At 36.7% G+C, this 13,899-nt stretch overlaps 1 protein-coding gene across 1 annotated transcript; it reads left to right on the top strand.

Moving 5' to 3' along the window:
• Positions 1–500: 500 nt before the first annotated feature.
• scxb (scleraxis bHLH transcription factor b) lies at positions 501–3,209 on the top strand. Its single transcript, XM_016234802.1, has 2 exons — positions 501–1,061; positions 3,171–3,209. Exons 1-2 carry the CDS (start codon positions 501–503, stop codon positions 3,207–3,209), a joined length of 600 nt encoding a protein of 199 aa, XP_016090288.1.
• The last annotated feature ends 10,690 nt before the right edge of the window (positions 3,210–13,899 follow it).

Here is a 13,899-nt window from a genome sequence, read left to right as displayed (position 1 = left end):
CTCTCATTCCTCCCACTTGCTCACTGGATTTCACATTTACAGTGGTTAAAGGGAGAGTGGACCCCAGCCACACCCCCTGACTATAAAGCCAAGGCATAAGGAAACTCTCAGCTGAAATCACACGTGGAACTGAAGGATCTGGAGCTCACAAACTCATTCACACATGAACATACAGAGACTGGGAGGCGGCTTGGCATGCTGTTAACCCAAATAACAGATGACAGTGGAGAGAAGAGCACTTCTTATGAATGAGTGAGTCAGAAGTGACTCGGTCAAGCATCGCTGGATTGGTTGGAGCCCTAAAGCAGGACTGGTTACAGAAGCTTGTCACGTCCCATGCAGACTCAAGAAAGACACCATAGTGTGACCTGGTGCTGGGGGTGTACGATTAGAAATAGGAATTGAGTTCACTCTTGTGTTTGTGCAAAGTAGAACGATTCAACAGAGATTTCTGTGCAAGGACGAAGAGCAAAGTCCAGGGGTCCTGTAAGGTGCTGAGCATGTCTTTTGCGATGGTGCGACCAACCCCAGGTCATTTCTTGTGCTCTGAGATCAGCATGCACTCCGAGGATGACGACAACGGCAGTGAGGGTTTTGGATCTGACGACAAGTCCTTCCATACGACTGGCCACGGCTATGGCACCTTTAAGTTAGGTGCTCGTAAAAAGAGGTATGGCTGCCGACCGGTAGCGGATCCCAGTGAGCTCCGTTCTCAGATCGTCGAGATCCGCCAGCGGAACATTGCGAACGTCCGAGAGCGGGATCGCACAAACAGTGTGAACACGGCATTCACTGCTCTTAGGACGCTGATACCTACCGAACCAGCCGACAGGAAGCTGTCTAAGATTGAGACGTTGCGGTTGGCCTCCAGCTACATCTCACACCTGGGGAACGTGCTGCTGGTTGGAGAGGAGTGTGGAGACAGCCAGCCTTGTCTCAGGAGCTCTGGAGCCTTGTATCACCTCCACAACCTTCCAAAGAGCTTGACACCCAGCCCGGACTCAGAAAACTCACAGCCCAGACAGATCTGCACCTTCTGCCTCAGTAACCAGAGACGGCTGGTGAGTAGCTTGATGGAACGTAGCTGTCAAAACGTATGACAGGTTAGTTAGAGATCAAATCTGACTGACATTTAGAGAACAGTCAAATCTGGGAAAACTGGTTGTTTAATAATAAGTTGTTATTATTTTGTGAAAATCAGAGGTTAGAGGTCAGTGCATTGTTATTGATTCATGTCATTCAGAACTTTATCTGAAATTTAGAGGGATAGTTCTCAGTTCTCTTCCTCATGTCATTCCAAAACTGTATGTAATACTTCTTCTTCTTGTCTAAACAGTAAAAGCCAGTGGGGTCCAAAACAACATTGGACCCGATTGACTCTTATTGTATGGACAAAAAATATATTTTTCAAAATATCATCTTTTGTGTTGTACAAAAGAAAGAAGGCCTTACAAGTTTTGAATGACAAGAAGAAGACTAAATTATGACAGAATGTTCACTGTTGGGTGAACTATCTCTTTAAAGTGAAACGTTCTGAGTGTGCAATTGACAGATAAGCAGATATTTATGCATAGCTGTGTGAGCTTACATTAGCATAATTTTTTGATGTCATCAGATCATAAAAACAGATCACTTTGGCACTGAAACTTGGCAAAACCCTTAATATGCTTGGTCTGACTTCACTTCAGCCACATGAATTACCATCTAATACATTCTAAGCGAAAGTGTTGAGCCTCTGTGATGAAAACAAGTGATTCATTTGGCTCCAGACAAAACTTTCATAGAGAGGTCCACACAATGATATGAACACACTCTGGACAGGCTGTTATGCATCTGCTGTATTTGTGCAGAGCACTAGAAACATCTGGTCTATTCCCCTGACAACCTGAATGTCTTCCTGTGCAGTTCACGTATGTCCTGAGTTCCACCAAAGCCTTCAACACCCTCATCATCATTACGACGGCTAATCCTGAACAGACCCTTTAAACACCACGGTTTAATGAAAACACTCCAGATTCATCCTTTCATCTAGTATTTCATATGCTATTACTGAAATAATATGGCCGTATTCGATGGGCCACAGAGGATTATTTATTTATTAATCAAAATTTCATCGGCTGCAACCAATTAATGAGAGCTGATGAACTCAAACTTGCAATTTGTCAGTGTTCAACGGCAAACATTTAAAAGACTTTGTTTTATCAGCTGAAAGCACTTATTTTGCTGTTATAACTGAAGATTAATTTCTCTCTCAAAAAGGTTTCTTAAAAAACTTTTTTGTCATATGTACACCTACAGTCCCACAGGTATAAAGCTCAAGTACCCCTTCATAAATGCCAAACTAGAAAATTAGAAAGAAAGAAATAAACTAGTGGAATGCTTCTCAACCAAGCAAATTCAAGAAATGCAACTAACAGCTGTAAAATTATCATTATTTAAATTAATGTTACACTATTAATTACACACAAAAAAACATGTGTTTGATTGTTTTTTTTACATTCTGACAGCCCTTATTTTAAAAAATATTTTAAATTATTTTGTTTTTAAATGTTTTTAAATTAATGTTACACTATTAATTACACACAAAAAAACATGTGTTTGATTGTTTTTTTACATTCTGACAGCCCTTATTTTAAAAAATATTTTAAATTATTTAGTTTTTAAATGTTTAAAAAAAATTAAGTGTTTTTAAAAATGTGTTTTAAAAAGTACCCTAAAATAGGTAAGTAAATTTAATTAAATGTTTTAAAAAACAAGTTAATTTCCCCTGCGAGAATATAAAGCTATAAAGCTATCATAATCCAGTGGCAGTGTAATGGCAAGACACACAACCAGAAGAGCCTACAGATTAATATGTACCAGGTGCATCTGTGAATTGTGCTCAAAGATGACGTTATGGTAAGACCCCCAACACTCCAAGGCGATCTTATTCCCTAAACGAGATCTAACTGTGAGATGGTCCTGATTATGGTTCAGACGTCTGAATAAATCTGACCTGTTGGTAATGCCGGTCAGAGTTCAACTGCTCATCAGTGTTCTAATGTGTTTAAAAATCTAATGAGATAATTGTTTTTATGTGTCTGTAAAATGAATGGATGTACAAGATGTATAAAGACCCTTGAACCTACAAGCTACTCATTCTCTGATCGCTTTGTTTTCTTTTCTTTCAGAACAAAGACAGAGAAAGAAAAACTGTGTTAAGAAGTTAATGATGAGGAGAGGAGAGAGTAAAAGAGCGCTCCCATCACATCTGTCTGAAGAGGCGCGCCAGAGTGAATTGCTGTAAATAAGCTGTTTAATTGAATGCAACACTGCTTAACCAAGTTACAACAGCCTAAACTTCCTGGTGGATGGCATCATAATGGACAACTACACTGAACTTGCATATATAGAAACCAAAAACTATGTGAATTTCATCATAACCTCTTTTTTGTTTTATACAGAGGTGTTATACTTTTATACAAAAGTGATTAGGGATGTAACGATTCACTCAACTCACGATTCGATTCCATTCACGATTTTGATTTCATGATTCGATTCACGATTTTTTTTAACAAAATGAGATTTAAGACAAATTATAAATTAAATGTTTCCTTTTATTATTGCTTGGACAAAATACTGTACATTTCTTTGTGAAATTGAAATATAACACTATAATAATATACTAATATAGTACTTGTAAATTATTGCTCTTTTGTTGGTTTTGATTGCTTCTATTGTCTTCATTTGTTAGTCGCTTTGGATAAAAGCATTTGCTAAATAACCAAATTTAAATATAATGTAAATGTAAATAACAAAACTACACTGAAATTTTAAAACAAGCCCCAAATCAAATAAATAAGTAACACAAATAAAATAAATCTCTTCATATAAACAAACTAAGGCTTTGTCTGTGTTCTTTCCATTTAAAATTAGAGGCAATCACTGCATTTTAATCATGATCCAAACAAAGATGCTGCATACATGCAACATGAGCAGTTTTTAATCTAAATTACATTGTATAATTTTGAAATTTGAAACAAAAACAGAATGGTTTGACTTCAGTTTTGTGAAACTATGCATAAAATATATCTGCATGAAACCGAAACAGCAAATGCAGACGAGCTGAATGAGACGCAGATTCACTCTCTGCCAGCAGGTGGCGCTTAATGCATTTCCTTGGTTTCCTCTGTAAACAAAGCAGCGCTGCACTTATGAACTTTAATATGCATTATACAAAGGCAAGAGGAAAAGAAAAAATACCATCTAAACTTTTCGAAAGACGAGCATTCATATAAACTCCTACCCCTAATTGAATCGCGATTTGTTTAGCATCTCAACCGATTTGAATCGTCACATATTTAAATTGATTTTCAACCGGCTCGAGGTTAATCGTTACATCCCTAAAAGTGATATGGGATGAAGACTGTTGACTAACATGAGGATGATTTGTAATTTAAAAACAGCGAAAGAAAAGAGGGACTTGCTTTCTAACCAGCAAAGAACTTTGTGTCCTTTTGGGTTTGATGCATATATTTTGTATGCACTTCACTGAACTTTATTTACATGTCAGAAAAAGGCTTTTCTGTTATTAGAACACATTCCTACAGTACAAGCAAACATTAATGTCAAGTAGTTGTTTTTTAAACTGTAACATAATTATTGTTATTTTATATTTATTTATGCCAATTAAACATTTAAAAACATTGTTTAAACCAAATTATGTATATGTCAGGGTTGAAAAATCTTGAGTTTGAGGGCTTAAATGAAATCAGACAGACTGTGAGAGGTCTGCAAGAGTAACAGAGAGAGACTGAAAGGTGAACAGGAAGGGAGTCAGTAGTAAGTCTGGTTCTATAAGTTCAGTCTAGATGAGATCTGCAGGTAGATTGCTGTTGGCATACAATGTCCTCTACTTTAACTCTGACCACAAGCTCTCACTCACATTCAAACATACACACACAGGCACTCTGGGACTTGCATAGTAGGAACCCCCCTTTCCAAAGGGCTAACGTAAATGCCTGTCCTGGCTCATCAACATTACCCAACCTAGGATAGTGCCCTATAGTGTCTTCCAAAGACAATTAATAGATCACAATTATTTGCACAGAATTTTTCTGATGAAGTGTCACATAGCTCAAAACTTTACTTGTGGTGAAAACATGTTATAAATATGTTTCTACCTTTAAAGCTATGGTGTGCCAATGTAGTCTTCCTTGTTAAATTACGACTTTTTGTTTCATTTTTACAGATTTTCTTTTATATATATATATATATATATATATATATATATATATCAATAACCTATAAGTACTGAACTGTCAGGCTAATGGACCTGCTCTATTTATTAATATTTATTAAACGCAGGAAACTGAAGGAACCAGCGATTGATTCTTTCAAAGGCCCACACCTGGCATTGACCATGCAGACTCAAATTTATAAACTTGGGCCTTTATCTGTTAGGTTTTAATTCAATTTCTAATTCATTCTATTGTCCATTTACTGTTAAATTACCGTTTTAACTATATTGGCTGCATAACACCATTTGAATAAATAAGAAATTCTGTGAAGCCTATAATGCATCTGTCAGTTTGAACAGCCACACACTAAAATGTACAAAAATGATCAACAAATGAAGTAGTACCCCCCCCCTCCCCCCACAACAGTCCTCCTAGTAATTTATATAAAATCTTACTGACCCCCAAATTTTAACTGTAGTGTACATTCTACTGTACATACTTTGTAAGACAATTATTCCTACAAAGGGCACAAAACATTGCGTATTGTTATCTAACCCCAAATAAGCAAACTTGGTAAAATTTGTCAAAAATTAGATTTTCTGTAGTGCTGAGTCTCAAGACCATCAGCATTGTTCTCAGTCTCAGTAAACTCTTAGTAAAGTCTCCCACACTCAGTGGATCCCTCTGTTCAGCTCAGCCATATTTCGCTCAATATAGAGTCTGTGAACTGTAACCGGTCTAGTGCTCTCAGATCATTTAACTCACTCCTTCCCTCTCCATCTGCTTGTTATCCAACATCAACAGTGCTTCATCATCCGGTGGCTGGAGACGGCACTGTATAGAGACTAGTTGCCATGGCAACAGAGCTGGTCCACTAATACCACTTTTTGCATGGAAATGGGTCCAATATTCATTCAGTTTAACTAAGGTTAAGAGATCGAGAGCTGAATGGCACAAAAAAGGAGACACTGTCTAGAACACAAGGCTTCAAAATCAGTTTAGAAAAAGAAGAAGAAAAATCTCTTTGTTTGAGAGTTGTAAAAACAAAGACAAAACAAAGAGTTGTTAACTATCATGGTGTTATTAACATCCGAGACGAACGTTTGATTTCCAGACAATGCATAAAACAATACAATGTATAACTTGAATGCAGCGTGAGCTGCTTTGTATAAAAGTGTCCGGATAAAAGCACTGCACACTGACCTGTATGCTGGATGTCATTGGATATTGTTGTCAAAGAAAGAGTCGGACCTGTAATTAAAAACATCAGAAAGGTATTAAAAACTTTCCACTTATGAACCCCACCAAACTTGTATGACCTTAAAAATGATCTGAATGATTTCAAACAAAGAATACAAACCCCTGAAAAATTCTCTAAGTGGAATAATATGTGCCCTAAACATGCTAACCAGCAGCACCTGCATACTGAAGAGGTAAAGGGTATGAATATCATTCCTTTGGTAATTGGTTTGGATTCAGTGTGTTTTATATGGTCCAAATGAAAAGCCAGTTAGATTCAGAGGATCCTGTGACAGTTCTCAATTTGTGTCAATCAAAATACTTTTTGGTATTTGAGTTATTGGATTTCATATGGATTTGAAGGTCTTCTTCCATTCTGCTGCCTTTTTTGTATTAAATCTGTTTTGTTTTCTGTCAAGAGTGTTCATGTATCAGTCCATATCTCAGGCTTCTGGTAAAGCTTTCACAGATCCAGCAGGGAGCCTTGTGAATACCACAGAACGGGAAGCAGTAAAGCAACGATGGAATGACAGGTGTCCAAAGAGCCTGACTGGTCCATTCCAGCTCTCTCTGAGTCTAGTCCCTAAAACACACACACACACACACACACACACACACACACACACACACACACACACACACACACACACACACCTGTGGGAGAGAGAAAACTCCTTTTCTGTGACTTGAGTTTCTGCCAGCTCCGTCTGTGTCAACATTTCTACAGTCAGAAAACCTGTCCACGTCCACCTGCTTTTAGCTAATTGTTTCCTGCTGGAGAGGCTAATATTGAGCTGCTATTGTTGAAATAGGCCTGCTAATTTGACCTCTCCTAATGCTGGGTTACAAAGAAAACAGTAGAACATGACTAATGTGGCAAGATTTCTTTATTAAATTTGCTATAATAATATATTATATTAAAAAATCCACACTGAAAGTCTTATAAAAAAAAAAACTATTACTCGTCTGAGCTGTCTTTTTTTCTTCAGGTAAATATTACAAGCAAATTTGGTAAAAGCGGATAAATTAGAAAACATTGTCCATTACTTCAGATATCCAAGAACTGAACCCTAATCTTGGATTCGAATGACTTTCCCTCAGGTTTTAGTGTGGACCTCAGTCTTGACCTCTGATCCCTGATATCACAGTGAGGAAGAGGATGAGGACAGTGATGGTGAAGGTCAGTGAGGTCAGAGGGAGTTGGACTTTGCAGCTGCTTCTCTCTCCTCATTTGACTGGCTTTAGGAGAATAAGTTCTTCTTGGTTTTACAGCACTCCTAATCTATACACACACTTTTATGCCCAAACATGTGTTCTCAAGACCCCGGCTTTGATGCATCCTAAGGCCCCTCTCTCCTTCTATACCCCCTCCCCTCTGAATCCTTTTTTCTCTCTCCATCCCATCCAAATCCTCAAGTAAAAATGTGCGTTAACAAGTTTTGATAGTAAAAGAAGCCTTGAGATCTTAAGGGCCAATCTGTCAGCTCCCTGTGGCTCACCACAGAACCACTGGCTTCATCGCAGACACGAAAAAAGAAAAGAGTGAGAGAGAGAGAATGATAGAGAGACAGAAAGAGAAAGGTGGTCCCAGTAGCTCAAAATCAAGACTTGGTGTACTCTGCCCCATTCAATTGGGTCTAGAGTTTAATACTGGAAAAATCTTCCTTTGCTGTCAATCAAATGCTTTAATAAAAACAAAGTATAACATTGCGGTCTTGCTCACTCTCTCTCTGCCCCTGGGAGAGTGGAAATGCGAGGGGTGCCTGCGGAACTGTGAAAATCCCTCCTTTTATTGCCATCAGCCTGCAATGGAAAATTGGGTTTGTGGAGGGCCCATCTGTTGGACATTAAGCAGCCACCTGGAGCTTTAGCCAATCATGAAATTAAACAGAAGTATTAAAGAAAAATGAAAAATCTCCACTCCCAGACATGTGGGTCACCCAGTCTTTGCCGCATTTAATTAAATTTCCGACAAGAAGCAAAGGCTTAGTTCACAAAGTTGTCACCCACCACCCCACCAGTAAAACCACTCCTGTTTTTCCAGGTTTTAAAGAATAAATAAAAGCTGGTATATATGCATATTAGCCTAAACTGTCTTCAGAAAGAGGTTTATGAAGTACACCAAACAAAATGTATTTTCTTATTGAGTGATTGTTTCAGTAAGATTACCTAAACATTTTTAATAAGAACATTTATTTGAAAAGCAAAATGAAAAGAAAAAAAAATCAAATCCATTGGAATATTTTAGATGCTTAAAACTATTTTAAAAAGGCTAAAAGTAACTTCTCTTAAATTCACTTTGAATTACGTCTTTTTTTTCCTGAGAAGTCAGTATTTTATGTAATTTATCCTTTTCAAAAGGATGTTTATATATTTTTAAAATGGAAAACAAGACAAAATGAAATTAAGAAAATAATGTCTTGCAGAAAACAGTTAGAATCTATTGTAGATGCAGAATCAGCAGAGAGGCTGTTTTTACGGCCTGGTTTCAAAGACATCAAATTTAGTCTTTGGATTAGGTGCATTCTCAGAGCAGAAACATCATTAATAACATTTAAGTACGCAACTAAGCGTAAAACCAGACCAGACAGCTTTTTCTGAAAACGTATATATATCAAAACGATGCACTAAATAAGCACAGAAGAAAAGTCATGAGCCTGATTCTTGACAGTCTCCATAATTAAAAAAATAAGAAAAAAATGTATTATTAAATGTAGTATATTTTGTTGTATAACGGCTACTTTGACTGTGAGTTGGAATTTTGTGAAGAAGAATTAATTGTGTGTTTCTTCTACATTTGGCCCTGATGGGACCCGTTTACAAAATAAATACTTTCACACTCACACTAGATTATTTAAATTTTCTACTAACATTGTGCATGTATCACAGGAGAATTCTGTCATTTTTGTCTGTTCCAGTAAATGTCATGTGGTGTTTGTTAGTGGAAATTACATTTGAATTTTTTTGCTTGTTTAGCAATTTTTTATGTATCCTAAATAAACAATTTAACAACAAATTAATCTCAAAATTGTTTATGATTTCACTTTTTGTAACAATATGTTATGATGTATTTATATGTTTTAAGATTAAAAGTCATCATAAAAAAACAATCTATACATATATATAGGTAATTTACAAAATAGCAAAAATATGAATATATATGAAGGTATGGTTAAATGTTTCCATGACAGGTATAATGTGACTTTCACATAACAAAAAGAAAAAGTTAGTTGTTAGTTGTAATTAAAATCAACACCTGTAACATAAAAGTGTCTATAGTTGAATAAACACCCAATTCCAATAAAGCACAATGGAACTGAACTCAATAGTAGAGCATAATGTCAGCAAATATCCCTGAAGCTCTGAGCTCAGATGTTGGGTTTGAAAATGAACCAAGATACTGATCAGATCCTTCAATGAGCTACTTTAAAGTTTTGAATAAGGATTCTGGGAGTTATCTCAATTGACATTCTCCCAAATCACAAGACATATACTCCCTGCACACACACTCATTTTATCCATAATTTAATATCTGGAAATCTCTGATTTTACTCCGACAGGCTCTGAATAACATGTTTTTGTGTGAAGGCTCTCTGCGAGGTGTTGGAATCGGATGAAATTAGTCTCTCTCCTCTTGCTTCTCCTCTTTCTCCCTCTGCATCTCTTTCCCATTCCTTGTTCCGCCTGGAAAAGCCATTGCAGAATAAAACCCTACTTCCTCCCGCAGAGGCTGCAGCCAGACATGAAGCGGTCACACATGTTCCCCCTCACACCACATAGATGGAAACAGCTCTCCATGGTGAACACACACACATATTTGCTCACACGGGTGATCTGGTGTGTGGATCGGCATTGGGTCTGAGGACAAATTGCATTGGGGGCCACAGGGAGTTCTGGACCCAGAGCTGGAAGATTTCAGAGGTTTGAAAGAAACCAGACTCATTGGCAGATGGTCAGCTGTCCAGCAGTGATCATGGGACAGGATCTCAAACGAGGCTTCAGTCATTATTACAAAATCATGATTTGGTTTTGTGTGTAACAAAGCAAAGATGTAATCGAGACTCTATTGGATGACCAATAAACCCATCAGCTCTGTCAGCATTAGGTCTTGCTCATAGCATTTCATGCTTCAACAGTGTCTCATTTTCTTGTTGGTCTTTCAAAATCCAGACAGAGAAAAATTCTTTTTGATGTAGTATCTATAGTACATTTATCCGTCCAAAGTGGTCACACGGTCTTGTTAACAGAGCTAACTGGCTGATCTCTAGATATGTATACATTTAGAACATGAAACATTCGACATGCAGTTACCAGTTTTCCAAATGAAACGCTGAATCAAACAGACTCCTGAGTCATCCAATAAAACCTGAGGGATTGTACACACCAGTGGCAGAGCCAGGGTGTTTTTGTAGGGGTGGCCAGGAAGGGGTCAGCAACCAGTCTGGGGTGGCACAGAAATCTTCATTATTTCAAAATAAAAATGTGATTGACTATAAAGTACTGGACTGTTTTAGTGCCTAAAATACAAATGAATGCAATTAATTTGTATTTAATTGTAATTGAGATAGTTTTGAATTAGATCAAGTAATACTAAGTGAATATGACAATTTGTGTATTATTCCTCACCTCCAGGTATTTTAATAAAGGGGCTCACTATAGCTTTATTGCTCAGTCAGCTTGGTTCTGGTTCTCAACACCCCCAAAAGCTTGTTCTCCATTATTGCATACTCATGGATGAGACAACATCAACTTCATGTTTAGTCAACTTTCACAGAATTATGTTTAGTCAACTTTCACAGAATTTTATACAATCAATGAACTCTGAAAAATAACACGAACACTTCGAATATCAGCGAGGCACATCTGAATAAACAAGAAGGACATTTTGAGTAGACACAACTTTCCCACAGTTTCTTTTTTGCACGGCCAACAAAAATAAATCCAAATGAAACCACATCAGAATCAATCATCGTCTATCTTCAATCGGCACATGTGGCGTTCCTGAATGAATCAGACGAATCACTTGAGTCGAGTGAACGATTAAACTCACTCATAAGTTATAATACACGAAAAATCACTTTTTCGCCACCTACTGGTGTAGTGACGTATTGAAGATATTCAAAAACAACTTATGCAGAACACCAGCAAGGTCACACAATCACAAAAAAAGTGAATTCAATACACTGAGAATGGATTTATCAAATAACTGCTGCCATGAGCAAAATGTACACAAACATGATTTTTTTTATGGCGTCATGCTAATCACGGAGGACAAATAGCTTCGAGTTATATGAATTTAAGTATAGGCTAGAAGCCATATTTATTTATTTGGCTGTCTGTCTGTCTGTTTTAAATGGAGAATTCAATTGAAAAAAAGACTGAGTCTATACAGAGATTAAGAGAATGATAAAAAAGAGGGACAAAATAAGCAGAAAACCACAACCAAGAGAGAAAAATCGACTTATTTGAGTGATTTTGTTTAAATGGGAAAACTGTCTCAAAGGGATTTAAATAGGTTCCGACAATTTTCCAATTTTGTGTATCAAGCTGAAATATGAAACACAAACTCAGATTGACTTATTTTATATGTGGTAAAATATATTAAACATCAAACCACAGACAGCATTCAGGTCTGTGTATCCAGCATGGCCTGAGACCAGCTGGATGAGTTGATGGAGCTCAGTGAAGCACTTGGTTTTACAGGAATCAAATCCCAGGACAGAACCTTCATAAATGAGGAATCTGAAGAATGTAGAGCACCGTTGTTGGTGTTCTTGGACACGGTTGACAACTTTGACCCATAAAAAACCCACATCTATTTGGCTATTTTTGGTCTATAAAGACTGGTTACTTGTGAATCGTCTGTTGTCCTGGATGTACATATAAAATACCTGTGCAGGCACATATATACACACAAGACACTGGAGCTGCGCTGTGCTGCCTCAAAGGCTTCATCCAAGTGATAGATCTTTCTGAAGATGTTAAATGTCTCTAGATTTAATGTACACAAGATGTGTAACAGGTCAACATCTTTTTCGTGAGAAGTATTATGATATTGGAAGGTAGAATCTGAGACTGTGAAGGTTGAAACAATTATCTTAATGTCAAAAACTGGCAGATTTGCATCATTGTACAATCTGCTGATGTCCATTGTTTGTATTATGTTAACATGCTTTGATGTGTCAGATCAGTTGCCCCTTGTTACCTTCCACATGTGGGAACTGTTGCTGTAAAACCGAATGAGATGACAACACACAGCATGCCTCTGGGTGTTTGCCACTGAGTACTAGATCGGTTCAATACGAGTTAAACTCTGCTGACAGCATTTGTGGCATAATGTGGTATAAATAGCACAAAAACAATTTTTGTCTTGTTCCTCTTTCTCATTAAAAGAGAAGAAGAAACCAAAATCGAAGTTGCAGTGAGGCACCTGCTTTGAAAGTGAAAGGGTCCATTTTTGGAGGATTTAAAAGCATAGGGTTCTTCAGTGCTATCTTTTAAGAACCTTTAACATCCACGGAACATTTCCATTCCACAAAAGATTAGATTTTTAAAAGGTTCTTTGGGGAACCAAAAATTGTTCTTCTATGGCACCACTGAGAAAAAACTACTTTTAGAACCTTTATTTTTAAAAGTGTAAATGAGAAGCTTATAATTTTATAAAAACATACTAAAAATTTTAATTAGTTTAAAATATTAATTAAGATTAACATCTAATTAGATCATATTTGCTGCATTTTTTTGTTAAAACGTATGTATTATTTGAGCTGTAAAGCTGTTCTTTTCATTTTTGTGGTCGTTTGAGAGGTTTACACAGAAAACAAAGTAAAAAGTGGTGCAGTAAATTCAGTAAATTTCACACAATTACAATTGTAAATACAATACATTTCACACACGATTACAAAAAAACAGCAGGTAAAACAATGAATTAAACATGAAATTTAGAAAAACTGAAATAGTATTTTCTTTAAAACCTACTTCAGTAATCTTTGTTTCATTTACTGCTTCAAAAAATATTTTTTTACAGTGGCAGTGAAGCACTAAAATTGTTCTTAACTTTACTTAGAAAAGGTTAGTAAGCAATTTTTAACACTCACATTGTTTATATCTTGTGGCTATACTATTGAAATGAGTATGAGTGAGTATTTTTACATTTACAGATTGGCTCCTTTCACTTACAGTTGCCTCACTTGTAAGCCTGAATGTCATGCTGTTGTTTTTTTCCAAATAAAAGGAAGGACCAATTGAATCAGCATTGTGCCCCAAAGTGCAGTCGACTGAGCTTAATTAAATTTTTTTCCAAATAAAAGGAGGGACAAGTTGAATCAACGCAAAGTGCAGTCGATTGAGCTCAACTTGATTTAGACCACTTTATTGCTTTTGTTTCATATGGTCTATGTCTCTCATTCAACAGGTTTAGTTGTAATTTGATGGTCTTTTT

This window comes from Sinocyclocheilus grahami, unplaced genomic scaffold, assembly GCF_001515645.1.
Source record: "Sinocyclocheilus grahami isolate Dianchi unplaced genomic scaffold, SAMN03320097.WGS_v1.1 scaffold459.1, whole genome shotgun sequence".
NCBI classification, from domain to species: Eukaryota; Metazoa; Chordata; class Actinopteri; order Cypriniformes; family Cyprinidae; genus Sinocyclocheilus; species Sinocyclocheilus grahami.
Note: the sequence above shows the minus strand (reverse complement) of the source record. Positions and strands in the feature narration are given on the sequence as shown.